The sequence below is a fragment of the Pongo abelii genome, chromosome 16 (assembly GCF_028885655.2).
Source record: "Pongo abelii isolate AG06213 chromosome 16, NHGRI_mPonAbe1-v2.0_pri, whole genome shotgun sequence".
Lineage (NCBI taxonomy): Eukaryota > Metazoa > Chordata > Mammalia > Primates > Hominidae > Pongo > Pongo abelii.
In genome coordinates, this window is record NC_072001.2 from 51,337,493 (window position 1) to 51,363,240 (window position 25,748).

Below are 25,748 nucleotides of genomic sequence, written 5' to 3' on the forward strand. Positions count from 1 at the left end.
ATAACTTCAAGATGTTAATGGCCTGTTAGGTGGAAGAAAGCATCTTTGTCCAATGGTTGCCATTAAGCCTAGACTGAAACTCTTCTATCTTGTGACAGGGAGCTCACCACAATGCAAGGAAACCCATTCTTTCAGTGAGTAGCTCTATAATTGGGACCATGTGTATTAAACTGGGGCTGACATCAGCTGACCCTGGTTTTGCCTTCCGGAATAGTATGAGCCAAATCTACTCCATTTTTTTCAGCTGAGCTCTTCAAAGATTTTGAGAGCACTTTCCTGTGTCCTACCTAGTTTCTCCGCCCTCACCTTCATGCAGCAATCTTATTTCCTCTTATTTTCACTACCACGAAATGCTTTCCTGCCCTTAGGGATTTAAAAAACTATTTCATATCGACGGATTGAGCCTAACAGCTAAATACTCAATATTGCACTTAAAATAAAACAGACTTTAAAAATTATGACATTAAGAAACCAAAAGTTACAGCAATTGGATACAGTCTGGGATTATCCCTTTGTAATGAGATGAGCATTGACTAACGAAGATGTTTAGGGGAAAAAAAATGGAACAGAACACCTAAGCCTTGCCAAAACTGTGTATATTTGAGAGGGGGGCATGATAAATCTATTATAATGAAATTCATGTGCTCTAAGACAATGACTGAACTTGGTATTTAAGACTATTTAAAAGTCACAAGATGAATTAGGTCATGTTTCAGAAATGACTCTACAATCTAAATTTCTCACAAGCAAGTCAGGTTAATGACACCAGACTCTGCTATCTTTAATGGATAAAACAAGGGATCGACTCATATGTTAAATTTTCTTCTAGTGGTTATACATTTGGTACTTTCATAAGCCATAACTAAGAGACCCAGGATAATTTAAATCCAGGAGACTTTATTTAGCCTCCGGAATGGCCCCTCCAACCCCAAATGCATGCAAGAACACAAAGCCAAGGGGTAAACTAAAAAAAAGAAGAGATTGTTTTATTGTGACATTGATGACATTGACCCCTTGTTGACAGGAATGACCGAGGGTAATCTTGGCATATTGCACATGCTGTGATGAAGGATGCACTGGTGATCCTCTGGCCACTGAGGCTGTTTCCTGGTCCTCCCAGACCTCTATGCACATGTGGGCCAGTCACAGAAATTTCATTACCACTTGGTGTATACATTTAACAAGTCTTTGGTCTTAATAAGCACCATTACAAACCCTCACATTAAGGGCATTATTATTCTAGTTTATAAATGTTTCAATGATAAAAAATAGCACGATTACAGTATACACACACTTAATTTACATGTAATGTATTATACTCATAACTGAGATAAGCTACTGAACTAACTTTGGTTGATTGAAATTAATGAAGTATTGGAACTGAATACTTGTAATTTGGTTTCTAAGTTGTGTAAATATTACAGTGCATTTATAAATCTAGTTTGAAAATTTACTAGCACCAAATAGGTACCATAAATGGCCAACCTAGTACTTGTATTTGGAGAAGCAAAGTTTACAAATTTGCAAAAAACAGAGTAGTCCATCAATTGAAAGCACATTCCTGTACGTTTGCTGGAAGGATGGCATGTCAGCATAAATGGCCAACCCCCAATGGAAATACACGTCCCAGTTTTCAAGAATCAACACATATGACAAGGTAGCTTAGCTACACACATGAGAAGCCTGAGAAAGTGGTTGTTTTGAACTAGGGTAGTCACCTGTACCTTGCTTTGGTAATACAAAGAATAGTGCTTATTTATACAAATTTACTTGGTGAAAGATTGTACCTATGATATGATGATTCTGATTGGGGGAAAATATAGTTCTACCTATCTATATTTGTTTTTCTTTTAATTATTTGGTCTCTGGATGGTGAATTAATGAAGCAAAACCTGGATTTTCATCTTCAGATTATCACCCAGTTCACCACTGAGGTAGTCTTTGTCATATTTGTCTTCTAGTTGGTTAAGTTCTTTCTTTTTATAAAGTGGAGTACTACTGATTTGTAATGAATAGGTTCCAGCCACTGGCTTCTTCTTTGTGAAGTGGAGGTAGCTGATCCCTTCCTTTTGGTTGATTTTAAAGAAGCCATCTTCATTTCCAGATTCGATCAAGTATCTGTTGTGATTCGTCAGAGTTGTAAGAGCTGGAAGGAGTTCTAGGATTCGAACCTTGTTACTGACGTGGGAAATATTGAAAGCAAAGATGGCTGTCTTCTCAACATCCCAACTTGCAAGACTCACATTGGCTTCTGTCTCAGACTGATCCTGGAAAGACACATGGCAATGTGTTAAATACAATGTACATATGCCACTTAGCTCTCATATTAAAGAAAAAATGACTCAAATTTCACACTAATACAATTTTCTGCCTTATGCTGCATATACAATATTGAAAGCATTTTGTTTAGACCACAAATGTACTAAATTGGCACATATTGGTAATATCTGAAAATATTAACTAATGTCAGGAAGAAAGGCAGGTTGAAATCATTTGTATCTGGAGGTCTCAAAGTGTACTCCCTTAACAAGCTGCATCAGCATCACCTGGGAATCTGTTAGAAATGCAAATTCTCGGCATCACCCAGAACTACTGAATCAGAAACCCTGGGGATGTCTCCCAACAATCAATTTTAACAAGACCTAGTAGGTGATTCAGATGCACGCTAAAGTTTGAGAACCACTGTTTTAATAGATTATGTTCTTTCCAAAGACTTATCTCATTTCTTAAACGACAGCAGATGGGTTGCAGCACCAATATGAAGAAGCAGACTATTTCAATTTGATTCACTGACACAAAACCATCTTCTCCTAAGGACACACCTATGAGCCTACTTCCTGACTGTGATGATCTGCTAATATTCAATGCTTTTCACCTGGCTTCTTGCTTGCCTCTCTGGGACCGCATGTGCTGGATTCTATGGGCCCAGAGCCAGAGGTCTGGGTGAGTATCTGTGCACTTCTGAGTTGACTGAAAGGCTGCAGCAGCCGTAGGCAAAGGAAACCAGGCTGCTTCAGCTCCACGTTATTTTTGTCTACAATCCAAGTTCCCTCACACTCCACATGGCTCTTTTCAGTAGAGGAGCCTCTAGCTTTCAGAACTTGGCGTCCCTATGTAGGGAGCACTATGTCACTTCGCTATTCTGCCCACTTGTTGTCCTGGATCTCAGACCTTATCCTTTCAGCAGACTTTGGGTGGGTATTTGACTTTTTTTTGGCGAGACAGAGGAAATGAGCAAGTATGTGAAAACCTTCAAATGGCCACTCCCGAAAAGCAGCAAGAAACTCCAGAAAGCCCCACAGCCTCTTGTAAAATACAGCCTAGAGCTCAGGGAATGTCTGGAGTTTCTCCCTGGGGAGCTTTTTCACACTTTGGAGCATCCTTGGAGGAAACCACAGGAATCTGGAAGGGCTTTCCACCATAGGAGACATCAGGAGAAACTAACTTCTGACCCACCTCGATATTGGAGGCATCAGTTTCGTTTGTGCTTCTCCGTTTCCTGCCCCGTTTGGGGTAGCCATTGATCTTACACTCGTAACAAGCCTCTGGGGAGAGTGAATTGTCATCCATTTCACCACTGACAGGTGGCTCTGGGTTTCCTCGGCCCATGCCCATTCCAGAAACACAGTGCCTGCAGCAGAAGGGGAGCACAGATGTTTTTCATTAGAATGGGAAGACAAGGTAGGTGGTACAAAACTTCTGGTGAAGCCTGCTCCTTGCAATTGTGAGATACAGCCCTTGCTTGTCCACTGGAGGATCAGCTAGTTCTGAGAACTACATTGAGGTCCTCTGTTTGGCCTCTAATTCCCAGTTCCCTAATGTATTGATTTCCTTCTACTGCCTATCAAGACCCTGTCTTGGATATTTATTTATCTCTTCATTCCCAAACCTAACATGGAAAGCATTTTGCAGTACTTATCCTGGGGAGGAGACACAGAGTGGAAACAAGAGAATAGTACATGAGGGAGGCCATGTAACTTGGGAGGCTAAATAAAAATGGCTTCTTTTTATGAAACAGGCTCCATGGGAGTGAGCAAGGTGTGAGACATCACTGTTGAATTTCTTGCATTCTCCCACTTCCATCATTACTTTTCCTCACTCAAGCTTTGGAGCAATTGCTCCTATTCCTTGACGTTTCACTTTTGCTTATGCTACTGAGGATAAGAAGAAAGCTCCAGTTGATAATGAAGGTTAAGTTAATAATAAACTATGAAGATACATAGTATATAAAATGCATGTATCAGAACTTGCCCAACTGTGGGAAACTGTTTCAAGTCATTCAAAACCACTAGGGCCACTGGCTCTGACTCATGTGAAGACAGATAAACAAACCCATGCCCAAGAGAGAACTCGTTCAGCTGTTTTTCTTTGCCTTTCAGTTATCAAAGCCAAGTTACGGAGGGAGGCTCGAATGTTTCACAAGTACCTTGTTTTGTTATTCTGCTTACTATTTCAGAGGCCACTTGGAATGTGTATTTATCAAGCTCCTCTTTCCAAATGTGTTGAAACATTTGAATGGTCCTTAAAAGAATCTTTATTTGGGGGCAGAGTCCATTCTAGTGATTTGGAGAAGCCAAAACGGTTTTAAATGGGTAGATTTCTAACAATGGGTCATAATATAGACCAAAAATTATTTATCTGTTTTTGTGTAATAGCTGATCTGCTCTTTAGAACTCATTTTCCTATATACCCTTAGGATTCAAAATATGTTACCAATGAACAGAATATCTGTTGTATTTCAAAGCAGTTTATAGGTTCCTACTGTTTCCCCCAATCTTGCCAGAGTCCAATACACTTCCTTTCCTCTTTATCTTGCAACATGAAATATGTAGAAACAATACAATGGATGAAGTGATAAATGCTCATCCTGTGGGTGTGTGTGCATGCGTATACATTCACACAATGATTAAATTATTAGGAGGTAAACTGCAAATTTGCAGGCTTTGGTTCCTTTCTCAGAACCCCTTTCCAGTATTTTCATATCCCGGGAGCACCACTTATAAGAAGTGTGACTACAAAATCCCACTGGCCAAAAGCCAGTTTAGAGTGTCACAATTTTTGCTGGGAAAAAATGGTTCTGGCATTAGACTATAAAGAATGAGTCTACTGAGAGCCAGACACAAACATCTGGGAATTTGTGTCCGATTGCTGGCATTCTGTGTGCTTCCCACGAAACATTCTTCTACCTATCCAGATCCAAAATGAATCACTTGATGTTTGTATGTCAAGAAATCAAAGACTGCTACATTAATAATTTGGTATAAGTGTGGATGCGTGTGGGGGTGTGTGTGTACATGCATGTGGGGGAGTACATAATGTATACATATATTTAATGTCTATGTGTTCCTAATTAAAAAGTTAAAATGTGCACTTCCTCTCAGGAGAGCTAAAACTAGGTGGACACCCGAGTCTAGATTAATTCAGCAGGAAAAAAGATCCAAACTTTGAAAACGTAAGACTAAACGTTTTAAATCGCTGAGTAAAATAAAAATAGGCCTTCCCGGCCAGGTGCTGTGGCTCACGCCTGTAATCCCAGCACTTTGGGAGGTCGAGGCGGGCGGATCATGAGGTCCGGAGATCGAGACCATCCTGGCTAACATGGTGAAACCCCGTCTCTATTAAAAATACAAAAAAATTAGCCGGGCGTGGTGGCGGGCACCTGTAGTCCCAGCTACTCCAGAGGCTGAGGCAGGAGAATGGCGTGAACCCGGGAGGCAGAGCTTGCAGTGAGCCGAGATTGTGCCACTGCACTCCAGCCTGGGCGACAGAGCAACACTCCGTCTAAAAAAAAAAAAAGGCCTTCCCTGCCCCAACTCTCACACAGACACACCTGTAATTTGGTGAAGTGTTTTTTGTTGTTTTTTTTTTAACCAGGAAAATACAGTAAGTGTTTCAATTCTCATACCCAATGCACCTTTGGTAATATTTAATGTAAATTCAAGTCTGAAATGTAAAATATAACTTAAAACCCTAAATAATCTCCAACCCAAAGGGATGTCTTTGACTTATCCTAACAGGAGCTAGATACAAAGGCATTTTAAGTCCAGATAGAATCCTCCCTGCCTCAGGAGAAGAGTGGATCAGTCTGTGCAGGGTGAGCCCAGTTCTGTCATGGGTTGGCAGAGAGGTGTATTTACAGAGAGACGAATCACTTCCCAACAAGATGTGAACATCAAGAGAATGAGATAGAGGAGCCATATAGCGAGATATTTACAATGTAGTTTCATTACTTTGACGTTTCAAGAAATCCAGATGCTTCCTTTCAAATAAAATAACCTAAAACTTTTGCCAAGCTAACTGGAATTAATTTTAGGATTACAAAAAGCATGGTTCTCCTCTGCTAGGACAGGTAATTTTGAGTTCAGTATACTTAATTATATTACGAATGAAGGAATCTCCAACCATGACCAGGAAGAGCACTGCTTACCCTTGGCCTATGCGGAAGTAACCAGGTGGACAGCCACACAGGTAACCGCCCTCGGTATTGGAACAGCCATAGCTGCAGGGGGCCTGCGCAGAGCCACATTCATTGATGTCTTGGCATCCTCCACTGAACTGTTCATACTGGAAGCCGGCGGGACACATGCACTTGTAGCTCCCCAGGGTGTTGTGACAGGAGGCTCCTCCGCAGATGTGAGCGCTGAGGCATTCGTTTTCATCTGCAGGCAAAACAAGAAGTGGCATGTGTGGCAGCAGCCAGAGATTTCTATTGAGGACATTGGATCTGGCCACTTGCTGCCGGCCAGCTGGCCCTCAGCTAGGCTCTCAGGAAGGTAAGACAGGCAGAGGTGGCTGGGTGGGGAGAGCAACAGCAGAGAAAGATGCGGGCATGGATGTGGCTTCTTGCTATGTTGTGAGTAAACACGGAAGATGAAGTCAAATGCACCAGGCAGAGGGCATTAGAGGATGGCATTCTGAGGAGCAGCAGACTCCAGTTCTCATCAGAAGTCAACACTGGTATCTTCTGCTCCATGTAAACATCCGGTCATGAACCAACATGGTGCTGGTCCGTAGCTAAGATTTAGGGTTCAAGGTGGGAGGGAAGGAATCTTGCAGTTCTCTGCGTACTTGCTTCACAAATGCCCAGCGAGGAGACAAATATCTCAAAGGCAGAGACCAACCATTTTCCCGCAGGCTGCTTTCCCTGTCCGCCTATTTCAGGATGTGCCGACTTGGCAAGGGCTGATATCCTGCCCCAAGCGTCTGCCCCACGTGTCTGCCCCACTTGGACTTCCTTTTCAAAATTCTGCAAAAGCCCCCAGGTACTTGTTCTGGGAGATGAATAATGCCTTCTGGTATGTCTGCTCCCATCACCGAATCGGCCCCCTCCTTATTCAAACCAGCCTCCTGCCCAGAGTGTCTGAGCCCTGTCTAAAACTACGTGTGGCTGGAAGAGATTTGGTGCAGACTTCACAAGCAGTAATTGGGGAAAACCCACAAGAGAGACAGAAGCTGCAGGGCTGGCTACCCACAGGGACCTGCCAAGTCTGATGCTAAGAAGCAGGAAAAAGAAGTCTTACTTTTAAAAAATCAGCTAGAAGGGGGAAAACCATGAGTTTCTCATTATTTCTGATTTATAATTTTTGGAAGTCTCTAATATATTTTTGTAGACCTGCCTTTGCAGGGCAGGTTGGAAAGCTGCTGGTAAGACATTTCTTAACTGCCATAGCCCATTTTCAGGCATACATTCATTTGAATGTAGATAGATTGGCCTTCTCTTCACTTAGTGAATACCCACTTCCTATGGAAGAGAGCAAGGGGAAGGGAATGAATGTTTATTAGATACCTATTTTATGATAGATAGGATACAGGTATGGCCCATTCATTTCCCTAGCTTTCCTAACAATCCTGAGAAAGAGGTATTATATTCTCTGTTTCACAGCTGAAGAAAGTGAGGCTCAGAAACCTCTCCAAGATCTCACAGCCCGCAGCAGCGGGGCAGAAATTCACAGCCAGGTCTGTTGGACTGCAAAGGCCATCCATGTGCTTTCCTTTATACCACAGTGCCTCTCAAGAGACGCTCCACATTTAAGCTGGTGCTTCCTTTCTCCTGTAATTAGTTTACCTTCTTTGCTAAGGCAGATTCATTTATAAAGAAAAAAAAATGTTTCTCAAAAAATCTATTTTTTCTTTTTTTTTAAATTAGAAAACAGGTGGATAAAAGTGGTGGGGAAGGATGCTCACTTGTATATACTTAGTATATATTCACATTTCCTACCTGCCTGCCTGCCTGCCTTCCCTCCTTCCATGTCTCCTTCCCTCCTACCTTCTTTCCTTCTCTCCTTCCCTTCTTTCTTCCTTCCTTCCTTCCCTCCCTCCTCCCCTCCCCTCCCTCCTTTCCTTCCTTCCTTCCTTCCTTCCTTCCTTCCTTTCCTTCCTTCTCTCCTCCCCTCTTTCCTTCTCTCCTCCCCTCCTTCCTTCTCTCTTTCCCTCCTTCCCTTCAGCTACAGGTCTTTGACCTTAACTGCCTGTCTGAAAATCTTTTGTATCCAAAGACCTTCAAGTCTTCACCCAAGGTCACTTAGGCTCCAGGCCTCTTAAAATAGAAATAATAATTTTCTCTTTCTCATTCTTCCCTTTCTCTTTCTGTGCTCAACACATTATCTGTGTTCTTTCTCCTTATTTTAAACTGAGGACGAAGTGCGCAATAGAGAGCAACAGAAACCATTGGCACCAAGCTCCATGTTAAACAAAGAATGAAGAACCAAACATATTTACTTCATTGGAGAGAACACCCCTGGGCTGATGTCTTCTTGCTCCTCCACGTCCATCCTCCACCCTCTCCACTTGCTCTTGGCCCCAGGTGGCTGATCTATGGAGCATGCGCAAGCTCTGCTCCCCTGTCCCCCACTTTTGGCTCGCCTCAGCCATCTGTTTCTTGCTGGGACCCTGACTAATAAAACCTGCAAGGTGTGGGTATATGAGGGGGAAGACTTGTCATTCTATAGCTTAGATTTATTTCGTGTTTTTTCCTCCAAAGAGCAGAAGTAGGACCAATGGTGAGAAATCAGAGGGAGGAGAAATGATTTTTTTTATACCAAAAAAAGACATTTCTAAGTATTAAAAGCTGTCTATACATAGATTGGGCTATCTTGGGAGAAAGTGGGCGCCCTTCAAGGTGGTATTTAAGCCAAACTGGGATAAGCAAGGAAGTTGGAGAAGGATTTATATATTAGGAAAGAGGGAAGGCTAGATCTCTAAGGTTCTTTTTAACTTTGAGCATCTATCTGTGTTACTACAACTATCAAGAGTTCTCCCCCTCTCCTTTCACATTCTTTTAAATTTTATTTTACATTTTCTCCCCTCCCTGAGAATTTAATAAAGCTTAAATTAAACTTGCTTATCTAGGTTGGAGAGGTATGATGGAGTAGAGCACAGATTAAAATAAGAAATTGGCAAATATTCAGTGTTTACAGTTTGAAAACAGCATGTTTGTGCACTCGCCCTTTTTATCAATATACAAACACCACGATTTGGTTAACATGTTTTGCACTCTTCCTGACCTTTTTCATCCTCTGCACTCTGGAGCAAATGACTCCACAAGGAATTTCTTTACACTCCAAAATATTTGTTTTATTCTTCCAGTTGGTACTTAGATTGGTGAGGGTTTTGTTTGTTTTATAAAAAGAGACAATTCGAGTTTTATCAAAATAGCATTAAAGTCTGAAAACTACTCCTTAAAAGTGGATTGAAACCCACCACTCTGTCCTCTAAAATCAAAGGTTTCAGCATCCAGCTTGCACTGTTCATGTTAGCTGTGGCCTTAAGGGAGTACCGACAGGAAAATTCACAAATGCAGGATGGGCTTTCTTTTACTCATTTCCTCTAGGGGAAAATGGCTCAACTCTATCTATCTGCAAGCTGAATTTTTGAAATTTCCTTCTAGAAAGCAATGAAATCAGTGGCCCTCTTACCCCAAAGAGTGAACTTCCAGCCACCTGGGAGTGAGGATCCAGGGAGGGCTGGTCTAAGAGATCTGCTCTGTTTCTTGCGGTTCTGGGGAAGCTATTTTAGCCCAAGGCAATGCTCATTCTAGGTAACTCTAATTCTCAAGATTTATGAGAGCAATTTGGCATTTGGAGGCATTAAGAACCCCAAACTTCTTCTGACTTCTAAATCAACTTATTTTTTTAGAGTGCCCAGCCAGGAGATGATCTTCACGAGACCAGAGCAGAATCTCCAGGACGCTAGTGCGTGGCCTGGTCGCCTCTACTATCCTCAGACTGATGGTAGGAGGAGGAGGATAAGGTACAGGAGCGATATACCTTTCCTCTCTTAATGTTTTTTTCACTTAGCTCTAGTGTTATTACAAGGACCTAAATAATGAGAACAGACAGGCTCATAAACTGGGTGTTGAATCAACAAAGTTCACTCTGGAAGTTCTGTGAACAATGTCAGAAACTGGTGATTAAAATCAAAGATCTCCCTGAGCTGCTAATGAACAAAGACATTTTTATTAAAACCAGATAGCTAGCCAGAGACTCACGCAGTCGAAACTCCTATAGCACAGGGGTCACTTCAGTCAACCCTACATGCCACTGCAAAACTGTCTTGTGTAGAATCAAACTAGATGACAGAGATGATTTTGATAAATGAAAACACGCCACATATGCCTTCATCTGCATGAAAGTGAACCACTGCAATGCAGAGCCTGCACCCAGGAAGCAGTAATTCTTTGAGTTTTTGCTAAGGAGGGCTCTGTACAGAATAATGTAGCAACTAGAACAGGTTACCAAAGCACCAAGCTTGCAGTGGCACTCCACAGACGCTTGCTGAATGAACATAAACAAGTGAATGTGACACTTGAAAGGCAGTTCTACATCAGAAAGTTAAGGTTGTGGGTTCTAGTTCCAAGCATGTCACAAAAGAACTGGGCAAGGAAATATTACCTTCCCTTTCTGGACTTCTAGGTCCTTATCTGTAAAACAAAGTGCCTGAGCTAAGTGGCTTCTGGTATCCCTCCAAACTCACAATGTTTTGATTCTCTGATGTGCATTAAGAGTTATTTTCCCATGACATCGTAGAATCAAAGATGACATCATTTCAATTTAATGAGAGAGTCAGTAGATCTCCCTTAATTATCAAAAGAATTTAGCAATCTTGAAAAAAAACAAAAACAAAACAAAACAAAAACACACAAAAAACACAACCTTGCTGTGTTTCCTGCTTGCGCTCCGTCTCAAAATGTGTAGAGCTGAACCGAACTACTTTGGCATCTTCAAGCCAAAAGCCACTCAAAATAGCCTTTGGCTGGCTGATATTTTTCAGTCATAAGTAAGATTTTTTGACCCCTGATGTGAACATAACTCAAGTGTGGGCTGATGACTAGCAGTGCAGCGGGAGGGTGGAGGATATTGTGCTTCAAGAAATTCTGGGGGCATTTCATTTCAGATGCTCTCAAAGCACCCTCAATTACAATTTTTTTTCTTAGTTTGCTGTTTTGCAAAGACTGTTACTTCCCTCGGGTTTCAACCAGGTTAGGGCAATTTTAAATGAGTATTTGTTGCTTCAATAACACATTTACAGCTTCAGAAAGAAAGCAGTGTTTTGCTTCATAGGAGCTGATAGCCACGCATCTTGAGAGTAAGGAAAAGTTACTTGCCAACACACTGGTTCCACTGGTAGTGCTGGAGGTATCCCTGGGGGCAGCTGCACCTGTAGCCCCCAATGATGTTCTGGCAGCCGTGCTGGCAGCGGTGGTTACCCTCACACTCGTCCACGTCTGAAAAAGAGGCAGAGCCACCATGAGGCCAACTCAACATCTCTCTCTGAAGCCACATGGATTCTCATAAGAAATCTGGCCCCTACACATCCTACACATTATTCTACCACCAAAAACTTCAAGAATATCTCTTCTGGAACTGCTGCTAAGTCCAAGGGGAAAATCATTCAGAGAGCCCTGGCAAAGTCTACAAATAAAAATGATCAGGAAATTAGTGCAAAGCCCAAAGCACTCTCTGGGACAGCTCTGTAAATTGTAAGTTATTTGTGTTTGCTCTTTTTTTTTTTTTTTTTTTTGGTGCCACAATTAGAAACCAAAAGGTGTCAAAGCCACAATCAACTTCTAAAAATATCATTTAAACTTCTAATTAAATATCATCAGAAGAGCTATTCCTCATATGTTTAGTCCACATGGGGGAAATCCCTTTATGGCTCTGGACCCAGTGACCAGAAAATTAATGAATCAAAGTCAAGTGTATTTTTCTTGACTGAGTTATTCCCTATTAGGTTAAATTAAAAACTTAGCAGAAAAAGTCTTGATATACTTAGGAAAGGCATGTATGTTAGACACAATCAAGCATGAAACAAAACATGACTCTCTAAGATACAGGACCTGTGCACAATATTTTAGCTGAGTGCCCCCCTGGGCTCAGATCTGCTATCTCATAGAGGCTGATGATGAAGGTGCCGATAGCCACACAGGCCACCTCCACAAGGATTCACCAGCTGGATGGCAGCTGAAGTCTCCACCCACCTTCACAGCTGGAGCCAGTCTGATCAAGTGAGAATCCCCGCTGGCATTCACAGGTGAAGCTTCCGGGAGTGTTCTGGCAAATGCCCTTAGACCCGCACAGATTGATGTCAGTGGTGCATTCATTGTTATCTATGAGAAGCAGTGGGGGCAAAGAGGGGTTAAAATTCCCCAAAGCTCTCTTTGTATCGTTTAAAAGAAAGTTAGAAGGATGACTCGGAAAAGGCCAAATAAGGCCAACAACTCTTCACATACACATACAGATGTGCTCACACATACACGCACCCATATATTTCTTTGAGCTTTTATTTTCTTATCCCAACAGCAGAGGAAATAGAAAATAATCCCTTAAAAGAATCGCTACATTCCATGTAGGATTTTTTCCTCTCCTACTCACCAATGCAGGCCGTATGGTGTTGGGTAAATCCGGGAGGACATTTGCATGTGAAGCCGCCAATGGTGTTAACACAAAGGAACTGGCAGTTGTGTTGCTTGGTTGCACACTCATCAAGATCTACAAGAAAATGCAAGATAGGCATTTGAGTCAAGCCAACAAAACAGGATCAGGGAAGCCGCCCCTATGAAGCAGCTCCACGTTTGATTTGGAAGTCTCAAATGACCCTGACTAGAAAGAAGCCACAGCAAAAGGCAAGGAGAGACACAGGGGGTAAAGATCTGAAAGATAAAACAAGGCGTCAATTTAGACCCTCCTCCCCTCAAAAAAATATCAAGAGATCTTTAGGGGATCCAAGAAAACACAATTCTAATTGAAGAAATGCAGGAATTCCTCAACAAAGGAATTTCAAATGAATCATGACATTTTAAACAAATTTTTAAATGAAATGAAAGATGAATGATTCTGCAAATTTTCCAGAGCACTGAAAAGATCTATTTAAGTTAAAACATAAAGAGAAATGTTGAAGCTGGAAATGAATTTGCTGGCTTAGTTCTCTTCTATTTGCTGTTTTTAATCTACTCAAATGAAGTTGTCAAAAACAAAATCTGTATATGTGCCACATTTTCTTAATCCAGTCTATCATTGTTGGACATTTCGGTTGGTTCCAAGTCTTTGCTATTGTGAATAATGCCGCAATAAACATATGTGTGCATGTGTCTTTATAGCAGCATGATTTATAGTCCTTTGGGTATATACCCAGTAATGGGATGGCTGGGTCAAATGGAATTTCTAGTTCTAGATCCCTGAGGAATCGCCACACTGACTTCCACAAGGGTTGAACTAGTTTACAGTCCCACCAACAGTGTAAAAGTGTTCCTATTTCTCCACATCCTCTCCAGCACCTGTTGGTTCCTGACTTTTTAATGATGGCCATTCTAACTGGTGTGAGATGGTATCTCATTGTGGTTTTGATTTGCATTTCTCTCAAACACCGCATATCCTCACTCATAGGTGGGAATTGAACAATGAGAACACATGGACACAGGAAGGGGAACATGACACTTCGGGGACTGTTGTGGGGTGGGGGGAGGGGGGAGGGATAGCACTGGGAGATATACCTAATGCTAGATGACGAGTTAGTGGGTGCAGCGCACCAGCATGGCACATGTATACATATGTAACTAACCTGCAAGTTGCGCACATGTACCCTAAAACCTAAAGTATAATAATAATAAATAAATAAATTTTAAAAAAAATATGATTTCTTTAGTTGGGATTCTTCTTAGGATAAAACAAAATTGAGCAATCAGGAAGGAAACAAAGCAAAGGAAAAATTCATTTTAATAGCTAAAGGCACTTTAATAAAACTTCCTCCAGGCTGAGCGTGGTGGGTCATGCCTGTATTCCCAGCACTTTGGGAGGCCAAGGCAGGCTGATCACTTTGAGCTCAGGAGTTTGAGACCAGCCTGGGCAACATGGCAAAACCTGTCTCTAATGAAAATACAAAAATTAGCTGTGTGTGGTGGTGCGTGCATGTAATCCCAGCTACCTGGGAGGCAGAGGTTGCAGTGAGCTGAGATAGCACCACTGCACTCCAGCCTGGGCAACAGAGTGAAACTTCATCACAAAACAAAAACAAAAACAAAAACAAAAAACAAAAAACAAAAAAACAAAAATCCAAAACTGACAACTGCCTCCAGTGTTTATCCAACATTGTTTCCCACATCTCAATAAAACCCTCTGCTTTGACCAGGCCTCTTTCCTCAACGCCTCAACTTCTAGTTGCATTCTCAACTCCAATGTTATTTCAAAACATCAAGAAATGAAATGTTGTGTTCTAGCTTCTAGTTAAATTTTAATGATAATTTTAAAATTGCTGCATATTCAGGAAAAAACATTAGTGACTTTATTCTGTCACAAATTCAACCACTATGCCCCCACCATCTGCACAACTGCGTTGGAGCTGCAGATCAGTGCTAGCTTTTACAGTGACTGCTTCCACTCCACAGGGCCAGTTCCCGGCTAGAGTAACATCTGGAGTGGACCTACACTGAGAGACCCTCCCGAGACCTGTCCTAGTTCCCGGCTTCTCTTATAATGCAGCCTGTCCTGTGCTCTTTCCACTGCTGAGAGCTTGACTGATAGGCACTCTCTGCTCAGCTTTCTCAGAGCCTGTGGATTGGTTTCCCGTCTATGGCCCAAAGAGCTTGGCTGGAGCATCATGACACATTTGCTGAAGCTCACCTGCAACAGGTGAGGAAGATGACTCAGTGATTTCTCCTAACACCATTTCATGAGTACAACACATGAAGAACAGCAGCACTCGCTGCTCTTGCCTCCAAGAATGCCCTTCCTCCTCTTCTCCCCTCTAATCCGCATTCTACCCATCTCTCACCGGGGATGTGCTGCTCCCACAGCCACCCTTCTGGCCTCTTCCTTTTCAGTGTCTGTGGTGCAACTATCTGCACTATTCATTTGATATTTAGTTATATATAACAAGTAAGTGGAAGAATTTGAACCTTATGAGAAAAAAACAGGAAAAGGGACAAGTTGTGAGTGGATATGTAAAAATTACAGTTGCTCTTTGCACTCCTAAAGCCATAAAGAGAACTTTATTGATGCATTTTCAGTTTTCATCTTTTAATTGCTGGAAACTTTTGAGAATTTTCTGCCCCCAGAGGTTAGAAAAAATGCTATAAATTTGTTTTGCTTGTTACAGATAATATATACAATGAGAGATATTTTCCCCTTGAATTTGGTTCTTCATTTATATGAATAAATTTATGGCTCTGAGTTATAGCTTCACATTGCCTAGAACTCACAGTGACCCCAGATGTAAAATAAGTTCCACATTTGAGAAGAACAAAGCTATGAGTGACTGTTCATTTAAGATGGTTAGAATGTGTAAGTAGGTCTCTCAACTTCCTCTCCCCAAACTACAGGATTATACAGGCTTTGTGCTGCACAGGAAGGCCTCAGGCAGTTGCCCATGATGTCATCCACTATTACATGCCTCTTAACTCTCCCTTTCAGCAGACACAGGAAAGAGGTCAAGAGCCCAACTTCTCGCTGCTCTCCACTTCTCTCCTCTCGTCTCCTCCAATCTGGATCCTCCGTGGGGATGTGCTGGTCCCACCCTCTACCCTTCTAGCCTCTTCTCAGTTTCAGTGGTACACACAGCTGCATCATTCATTTGGTATTTAGTTATATATACCAAGTAAGTGGAAGAACTTAAGCTTTATGAGATAAAATAGGAAAAAAGACTCCACTCTACCCTTTACCTTACTTCTGTATGTTTCTATAAATTTCCTTCAAAGTTTCATGGCATGACATGATATCTCTTTCTCTACCTTTTCTTCTCCAAATCTCTAATTTCCCAAATTATTGTTAAGTATGACTCACTAGTGCTATTCACTAAATATAATGTTCTTATTGTGGAGGAAGATGTTTACAGGAGTAAATTTACACCAAAAAATTTTTGCAAAGGATAACTTCTGGTTGAGAAGGGATTTCTGCCCAGAGCTTTGCTGGTTCCTAATTCTGTGTGATATTTATGTCTCAGGCAGGCTCCTACAGGGCAGAAATGGACTTTTTCTGCAGAACAAAAATCTGGAAACAGCATCTAATTCATTAGGCACAATGTCCTCTATGATCATGGCACTGATTATTCCGAGGCACGACCTTCCTGGAAACCTGAACTATATAGCTATAAAGAATAAATACTAAAAATAGAAAGCAGAGAGGAGGTCACCAATGAAGAATCTGCCCCACCAGAGCCATTGAGAACTGGCCCTGCTGTCTCTGAGACCGTCATGGATGGCCACCATGGATGCCCAGGGGGCATGCAGCGAGGACAGCTGCTCCCACTGGTCCTCCACAATCTCCCTGGCTTTAGCCTCCCTCCCTCCAGCACAGGAGGTAGGTCCCATGGAGGCATTAACACCAGGGAAGCACCTCCTGCCTGTAGAGCAGGTCTTTCGGCTTGCCTGTGGAGTTCTTACAGGCAAAGGAATGCAGCCATGTGTCAGAAGCTAGGTGAGGGGCAATGGTCAATTCTACTTTACCTTTGCAGCTCCTTCCATCCTCTTGCAGAATGTAGCCTTTCGGGCATGAACACTGGTAACTCCCTTCTGTGTTTTTGCAGATAAAATTGCAGGGTTTGGGAGCCTGGTTGCACTCGTTCAGATCTATGATCAAAGAAATACAGTGTGACTGTGCATCTGAAAATGATGTCTACATGCTCAATTTCCACAGGGTCTAACGACGAATTTTAGTTTTGGGGAAAGAAAAAGTAAACTCTGTGTAGACTTTGATGATTGTCCTGTGCTTTCCTATGAAACTGCACAGCCTTTTTAGATTTTTAGCTTTGGGTTGTTTTTTTTTTTCCATAATCTAAAATTTCCACTTGAGGATAAGCCATCAGAAATAGACACTTACCTACACAGGAAGTCCCAGTTATATCTGGAGTGTACCCAGTTTTACAAATGCAATGATATGATCCTCTGTCATTGACACATTCCCCATTTCGGCAAACATCATGAATAACCTTGCATTCATCGATATCTGTAATTTAACAAATATAAATTAAGATAAGAAATATATCATAAAATTGACAACATTAATATGTAGGGGGTCACTTCAGTGTAAATACTAATAAATTGTGTTACTATATTTTGGGCCTAAGAAATTAAACCAGTAAGATGATAGCATAAATTTAATGTGTAACAGTAGCTATATCAAAAGGCAAACAAATAACTTCATTAGACTATAATTGATAAAATAATTCAGCCACAGAAAAACTTTAAAAACAACTGGTCTTCTAAATGTATATTTTTCTCTTCTGGGTCCATAGAACAGCTACCCCATCTAGACATATTTGGCTTTTTGTGTCATCTCATGCCATTAAGCTTGCCTCCTGCTGACATCTCATAAATGAATCACAGAAGCAGATCCTTTTGACGAGGAAACCCCATTTCCCCCCCAGTTTTGCATGCTCAAAATAAGCAGTAAGGTTTGTTTTTCTTCTTTGTTTTTTTTACACATTATTTTTGTTGTGTTTGTGGTTAATCCTGAAAAAGTTCAAATTACATAAGATTGGGGAAATGAGATGAACTTCTGTCCTCTGGTGATGGGGGAAACTCACCAGGGCTCTGAGGTGGATGACAGTGCTGGGTTTTTGCAGCCTGCTAAGGAAGGGAGACCCCCTTACTCATGGCTGTACCACAGAGAGAAAGACTGGGTCAATATGCACCGTTGAGCATTAAAACCACTGTCTTCTACATCTTGACCCATTTTACCTCCTTACTGCTTGGCGAAGTGCCAATACAAGCACTTTCTACATGGGTTCTCAGCCCTTGACTGCCAAATAACCATTTTATACCAACAGCTGGGTGCATCTGACCTTTACAAGTCTACTCTGAAGTGCAATTTAGCACACTCTTATTGGTCTCCAGAAATGAGTTTTTTCGACCATCTTATTGCTACATCCTCCAAAGAATCATAAATTGCTTTTGGTTGCTCCACCTTACCTTTCTAGGTCTTTTTTTTCTTTTTTTTTTTAAATCACATCCAGTTCCATTATTCTGCCTTCAGCCACATCTTTCCAATACAAACACAAATCCTTCTTAACCTCCTTCTTCCCCTTTCACTTCTAATTCCCTCCCAAGAAGCTCAAAAAAGCTCTCACCTTTTCTCAGTCCTTTTATGAACTAAAAACCAATTGTAGTTACAGTTGATAAACACAGGAATTATATTAGTGACAGGCCTAGATATCTCTAGAGTTGCCTTAGACAGTCTGACACTTCCTCATCCTGCTCTAGTTAAGGAGCTTGTGCTTTTCCAGATGCAACTGTGTTTAATTGCCAGGATATCAGCATGATTTATACTTTTATGCAATACAGTTTGGCCAGTTTTAGGAGTTCCACATCTTGGTGGACTGGTTTGCGCATTTAATAATCATTTATTTCAAAGTTTATCTAAAAAATTTAAAAATTATATTCTGAGTAGCCAATTGACTTATAGTAAACTTCTGTTTAAAAAGTTGAAGACTTGCTGGAACGCAGAGGCAGGGTCCTAAGCACACACAGCTTAATCAAGTGGACCAAGGCCACTTTGGCAGCATGACCTCAAATGTCTAAAACTCCATAATGAAGAATTTTTGTTGGCCTCAGCTGTGCAATTCAACCTAGGCACATATTGCAGACTCCATATTTTCATCTGTTTTTCACACAAAAAACAAATAAATAGATTCCCTGCAAGTATTTTTGGACTATAAATGAAGTACCTGCTCCATTGGTCATGAATCCTCGGCCATGGGGACAGAGTTTCTTGAAAGCCACAGTCCCCTGGAAAGGGCAGATCTCACAGTGGGGACCCCAGCCTCTCCCTCCATCACAGCAGCATTCAGATTTGGTGACAGGGTTCCTGTTGCTGGAGCCGATCTGACACATGTTTTGTAGCACCTCTGTGAAGCAGTACCCTTCCCGATTGTCTGGAAGGGACATTGTATGGCAAAGGGGATGTCAGGAAATTTTAAGAGCAAACAAAATATTAAAAATTTGGTCAGATATAAAAACCAAAAAAGGATGTAACACTTTACCCTGGGTGAGAAGAAGCAAGAGGGGAAAGCTGGAGACAGCAGTAAAAGAGAAAGGATGACGTCTGAGGGAAACAAATAAGACATTCAGTAAGTAGGCAGAAAGACATTGGCCTAGACAAGCTTATAACTCTCTCTGCTCCCAGAAATACAGGGGAATAGCCATGCTTACAGAGAGAGGGGCAGAGAAACATATGGAAGTGGATCCTGATCACCAAGGGCTTCAAAGGCAGCCAAGAAATTCCAAACAAGTGATTCAGGATCCAATTAGCAAAGGAAGAACTTAGCTGCAGGGTGGTGCTAAGCCCAATGGACAATCACAGTCACTACGGCATCTCCAAAATATGAACATTTTTTATCCTTCCTCAGATTTTGACATTTTCTTGTATTTCAAATAAGAAGTGTGGGTTTCTGGCATCCCAGTGTGGAGGCTGAGGTTAGGAAAGTGCGCTGCCGACTGTACTCACCGAGGCACTCATCCTGGTTGGGGCTGGCGGTGAACCCATCATTACACTCACAGGTGTAGCTCCCACGGGTGTTGAGGCAGCGCCCATTCTCACAGATCCCTGGCTTCGTCTGACATTCATTCTCATCTGTTTGATTTTATTGAAGGACCAAAAACAAGAAGAGTCATCTGACCATTTTATAGAGGATGGAGTTCCTTCCTTCGTTCCTTCCTCCCTCCCTCCTTCCCTCCCTTTGTTCCTTTCTTCTTTCCTTCCTCCCTTCCCTCCCTCTCAGCTTCCTTCCCTCTCTCTCATCTTCCCTCCTTAACTTAGCTTTTGAATCACTAATCTGTTCACATGGCTCAAAATTTAAAAGGTATAAAAGGGACTTCACTCATTCTTAACTGTTTGGTTTCATTGAAGGACTGAAAACAGAAAGAGCCATCTGAATCTTTTATAGAAGAATAGATTTTCTTCCTTCTTTCCTATATAGTTTGTAAATAGCTTATCTCTTCACATGGTTCAAAATTAAAAAGGTACAAAAGGAGATTCAGCAAAAGTACCCCCTTCATTCCCTATTTCCCAGACACCAAACTCCCCTCCTGAAAAGCAACCAGTTCTGGGGCCAGTTTCTAATGTATCCTTCCAGAGCTGGATTATGCACATAAAAGCAAATACATACATAATATATGTATGTGTGTGTGCACTTCTGATCTTTTAAAAGCATAACTGATAGCATTTTATATACTTAAACACAGATGGTAGCATTTTTTGCACACTTACATTTTTCACTTAGTAAAATTTAAATCTTTTCATATTAGGACATAAAAAGGACTCTCAAAGGGCTATTTCAAGTGAAGGAGGGAAAAATGTGAATATCAGCATATGAAAGAAATATTTTAATACATATTAGAATAATATCTATAATGGTCAATATTGATCTGGGGGAGTTTGTCTAGATTAATCTTCAGATTAACCTAGATTATATCTCCAATATAGGTTGCATTTATTGTAACATTTCAACAATATTATTAAGAAATCATAAACTACAATTCAGTTTCCCAGGATTAAAAAAACATTAAAATATCTACAGATTCTTAGAATTATCTGATGATTATTTAGAAAGATCAAAAATAATTTGCTGAGGTGCTTCCCTTCCTTTGAGAATAGTTCAGGGTCCCTCAGATGGAGCTCTCACTAGGAAAGAGAGAAAGTTGGAAGGTGACATCCAGAACAGTGTTAAAACAGGTTCAAAACCCCAATGCAACGCCCCAGCCACCCCCAGACCAATTCAATCAGAATATCTGAGGTTGGACTTGAGCTCCCCAAATGATTCCAAAGTGCAGCTGAGGTTGAGAATTACTGATCCAGGAGGATCCAGTGTGTGACAATTAATCTACAGATTTTCTTTTTCTGTGCTTTTAGAGTCTGTTCTTTAATTACTGCTTCAATCTGTATTGTACAGAGTAAAAGGGCAATGGGATTCTTAATCTTCTTGAATGACAACATAAAATATATCTTTATAACACCATTTATTGTTAAAAAGAAAGAGAATGCATGTGAGAAGGTTTTAATAATTTTCTCCTGTAATTATTATCTAAGCAGAGGTCAGGAAACTTTTTGTTAGGGTCAAATAGGAAATATTTTAGGCTTTGTGGGTCATATGGTCTCAGTTGCAACCACTTGGCTCTGCCATTGTGGCATGAAAGTAGCCATGGACAATATGCAAATGAATGGTTATACCTATGTTTAATAAAACCTTATTTATAAAAACACACAGCGGGCTGGCAGGGTGGAATTGGCCTGTAGGCAGTTTGCCAACTCCTGGTATAAAGCTGAAGTTCTCAATGTTGGATCCATATTAGAATCAGCTGAGGAGCCTTAAAAAAATATCAGTGCCTGGATGCTACTCTAGACAAGACCAGATTTTCTGGAGGTAGATCCCAATAGTTTTGAGATATTCCTGATTCAGAGGTACCTGGCATTTGTAGCAAAGCTAAGTCAATAGGGAGGCATTCCAATGTGATGGGGAGAATTGACCCCCAAATCAACAAAAGAGTATGGAAAGTAAAGGAGGAGAATAGAGAAAAGGCATGCTGTTCAAATCCTGGCAGCAAATAGGTCAAGAAAGTAGACAAAGGCCAGCTCAGAGGGACAATGACAGTGCTCTTGGAATTCACAAATGATCACGAGGCAAGGGAACCACCATGGAGAGTCCTGACATGAGGTAAGAGAACAAAATGGGTCTCGCCAAGAACACAGTGTCACAAGAAGTCAGAGCCCAGGTTCCTTCTGTCCACTGTCGCTTCTGACGCACTCAAAGCTCCTTCCACAGGGATCCTCTTACCTACACAGCCTTCTCCGTCAGGTCTCCGCTGATACCCAGGTCCACAGATGCACATGTATGTGCCAATGAGGTTCTTGCATTCCATTTGTTTTTCAGTACAGTCATGTTTTCCCTCTTCACACTCATCCTCATCTGTAAAAAATGTACAATCACAAATTTGTCAAAGAAAATGCATATATCTGCCTTAATTACCTGACTTTTAAACATAAAATGTTAGTAAGTAACCAATTTTCATCTATGTTATTTCACTATTGGCTGTATTTCCTTCTGCTCTGTTGAGTATGATCTCTAAAGAATGGAAAGGAATCTTCTAACCACCTTTGAACTTGAAGAAATTGCTCCCTAATCAACTGATGACCTCTTCAAGAAGCATGATTCTCATCATGCCTTTTCTCTCTTCTCCTTCCCTTATTTTTTATTTATTTTTATTTTTATTTATTTATGTTTTTGAAAGAGTCTCTCTCTGCTGCCCAGGCTGGAGTGCAGTGGCCCGATCTCAGCTCACTTCAACCTCTGCCTCCTGGGTTCAAGTGATTCTCATACCTCAGTCTCCCAAGTATCTGGGATTACAGGCATGCACCACCAGGCCTGGCTAATTTTTTTTGTATTTTTAGTAGAGATGGGGTTTCACCATGTTGTCCAGGCTGGTCTCAAACTCCTGGCCTCAAGTGATCCACCCACCTCGGCCTCCCAAAGTGCTGGGATTACAGGCATGAACCATCGTGCCTGGCTGTCCCTTTATATTTTATACTCCTTTGTTGAAGCATGATTTCTAATTCTTGTTGACTAATTGAACTAAAAGGGCCTCATGTAATTATAATATAATGGATATATCTTAATATAACAGTAATTATAACAGCATTATAATCACAATATATGATAAGGCAATAATTATAATAGTACTACAATCATAATGGATTATAACAGTAACAAATCAAAGCTTACATTATGCAATAATTATAATAATAACAATATATTATAATATGATATTATTATTTTTTTGAGATGGAGTCTCACTCCGTCATCCAGTCTGGAGTGCAGTGGCACGATCTCAGCTCACTGCAACCTCCACCTCCGGGGTTCAAGCAATTCTTCTGCCTCAGCCTCCCGAGTAGGTGAGATTACAAGAATGCGCCATCACACCAGCTAATTTTTGTATTTTTAGTAGAGACGGGGTTTCACTATGTTGGCCAGGCTGGTCTCAAACTCCTGACCTCAGGTGATCCACCCACCTCAGCCTCCCAAAGTGCTGGGATTACAGGCGTGAGCCACCGCGCCTGGCCAATATGACATTATTTTTATATGATAATATTAATAATCAGGATACAATAGTAGAATGACTATTTTATATACTATATATACATATATGGTTTTTATATATATATGGTTTTATATATATATGGTTTTATATATATATGGTTTTTATACTTTAATGAAAAGCCAAACATCTAAAAATATCTTATTCTACTGGCTGTTCCCTCCTTCATTTCCTTTTCTGGACTTGGTTGGGCCTTCCTCAGTCTTTACTTTCTGTCCTATTGTACTTCTTTCTTTTTCTATCTTTCCCTTTCACATGCTCTGAGCTGAGAAATTTGAAATTTATTCTGCATATGATTAGGACCTTTCATTTAGGAAATTTCCCCACCCTTAAGCAAAATTATATTTACGCCATCTTGAGAGAACAGGTGTCTGTTCATTTAAGATCTTGAGAGGAGCAAATCAGAGCTCTTCAAGAGCAAACTCTATGATTACTGCAGTTTGTGAAATAGAGCCTAGTTCAGTGCTCAGGAAATTGCAGGTGTTCAGGAGGTATTTTTAATGGAGATGGTTTAGCTAAAGTAGATTCCACGTGTTACCCATTCTTGAAATAGAATATCCTTTGGTGTTCTCAGAGCATTTTGTATATATAACCACCATAGCATTTATCACACTGGATTATGAGAATGTATTTATATCTGTCTCAATCTCTTCATATTGGGTTTTTTGAATGTGGGGAAATGTCTTTTTCTTTATATTCCCACATCTTGTAGAAATACTGGCATGTTGTGAGCATGCGATGCACAGTGAGACCTAATAAAGGATGTGCAGTGCAGTCCTCGACTTGGCTTGATGATGCTTCCAGCTACAATTTAGGGGGAAACGTGGCAGTGACAACCCCCATATTGTCCACGGACTATTTTTATTCCAATTTCCAGCCTTCTCCTACTAATGGAAGCTTTTGGGACATCTCCCCTCACAGATAGAGCTTCCTGGCTTAGATGACCTTGAACACGATGACTCACCTTTGCACATCCTGCGGTCTTCTCTGAGCACATATCCCACAGGACATTTGCATTCATATGACCCATAAGTGTTCACACATCGGAAGGCACAGAGCAGAGGATTCTGGGCACATTCATTTATATCTGCAGCAGAGGAGAGTAAGAAAGTAAGGGATCATGGACAGCAACAAAAGGGAACCTACCAATTGAACTAAAACTAAAACTTTTACCAAAAGTTGCAATGCTTCATTGTCATAAACATGGATGGATCAAGTGGTCTCCCATTTCCAGGAAATTATAAAATGGGTTGATTATTTTATATTTGGTATAAACAGGGTGACTCTCCATCCCGGTTCTCCCAGCACAGTCCCAGTTTATGTTGTTGTCCTGGTATAATTATTAACGATTATTTAGGTGGATGGGAAATTACAGGCCACCCAACATATGAGGGGCTTTTCTGAAATTCTGGCTTAGAAGGCTCAGGTTGACCATTTGTCACTCCCTACAGTTACATGGCGTGGGAATCAGTTTTGCCCCATTCCGCCAAAACAATTGTGGTCAGAACAGAAACCAGCTCCTCCAATATTGTTAACCACCTCTCTTTCCCCAAACAAAGAGGCTCCTGTGAAATAACAGCGATTCTTCTGCCCAAGCAAATAGTGTTCCAGATCATTTTATACTGACAGAGACACTCAGTTTACACAGATGCCCATGTTCAAACCTTAAATAGATGGGAATGAGTTTACCATTAATGGAAAAAAAGTGATTTCTGCAGACTACAGAGTTTGGAACCATCAGAATGTGTTTTGGAAAAGCAGGATTAAAATAGACCATCTCAACTATCATGTTGCTTCCCAAGGCCAGTGCTGACTAAGAACACGAGTGAGAGCCCAGATCATGACTTAGTCACAACCTTTAAAGATACCACAACTCTGACAATGGGCATTTGATGGATCATATCTGATGAAGAGCTCTCTTTGCTACCAACTTTATTCTCTGCCTTCACCTCTCCTTCATTCTTTCCTTAGGCCAGTGAATCCCTACTTGAGAGTATATCAGGTCACCTAGAGGGCTGCTGGGCTCCACCCCACGCTCGGAGTTTCTGATTTAGGAGGTCTTGGATGAGGCCTGACAATGTGCATTTCTAATAAGTTCCCAGGTGACGCTGATACAGCTGCTACTGGGAACCACCCTTTGAGAGCCACTGCTCTAGACACTCCCTCCCTTTCC

At 41.2% G+C, this 25,748-nt stretch overlaps 1 protein-coding gene across 2 annotated transcripts in view; it reads right to left on the minus strand.

Moving 5' to 3' along the window:
- Nucleotides 1-960: 960 nt before the first annotated feature.
- Nucleotides 961-25,748, minus strand: part of FBN1 (fibrillin 1) — a 235,048-nt gene continuing 210,260 nt past the window's right edge. Inside the window, exons 55-66 of one of the 2 annotated variants that reach the window (XM_024232279.3) lie at nt 24,540-24,662; nt 22,258-22,389; nt 19,932-20,057; nt 19,153-19,359; nt 17,307-17,432; nt 16,934-17,056; nt 12,870-12,986; nt 12,476-12,604; nt 11,603-11,722; nt 6,428-6,659; nt 3,457-3,631; nt 961-2,267 (exon numbers count right to left, since the gene is read on the minus strand). In XM_024232279.3, coding sequence (XP_024088047.1) covers nt 1,878-2,267; nt 3,457-3,631; nt 6,428-6,659; nt 11,603-11,722; nt 12,476-12,604; nt 12,870-12,986; nt 16,934-17,056; nt 17,307-17,432; nt 19,153-19,359; nt 19,932-20,057; nt 22,258-22,389; nt 24,540-24,662 — 2,000 coding nt within the window. In that variant the 3' untranslated portion in view covers nt 961-1,877. The remainder of the gene's footprint in view (nt 2,268-3,456; nt 3,632-6,427; nt 6,660-11,602; nt 11,723-12,475; nt 12,605-12,869; nt 12,987-16,933; nt 17,057-17,306; nt 17,433-19,152; nt 19,360-19,931; nt 20,058-22,257; nt 22,390-24,539; nt 24,663-25,748) is intronic. The other variant, XM_063716643.1, reaches the window with a different exon arrangement.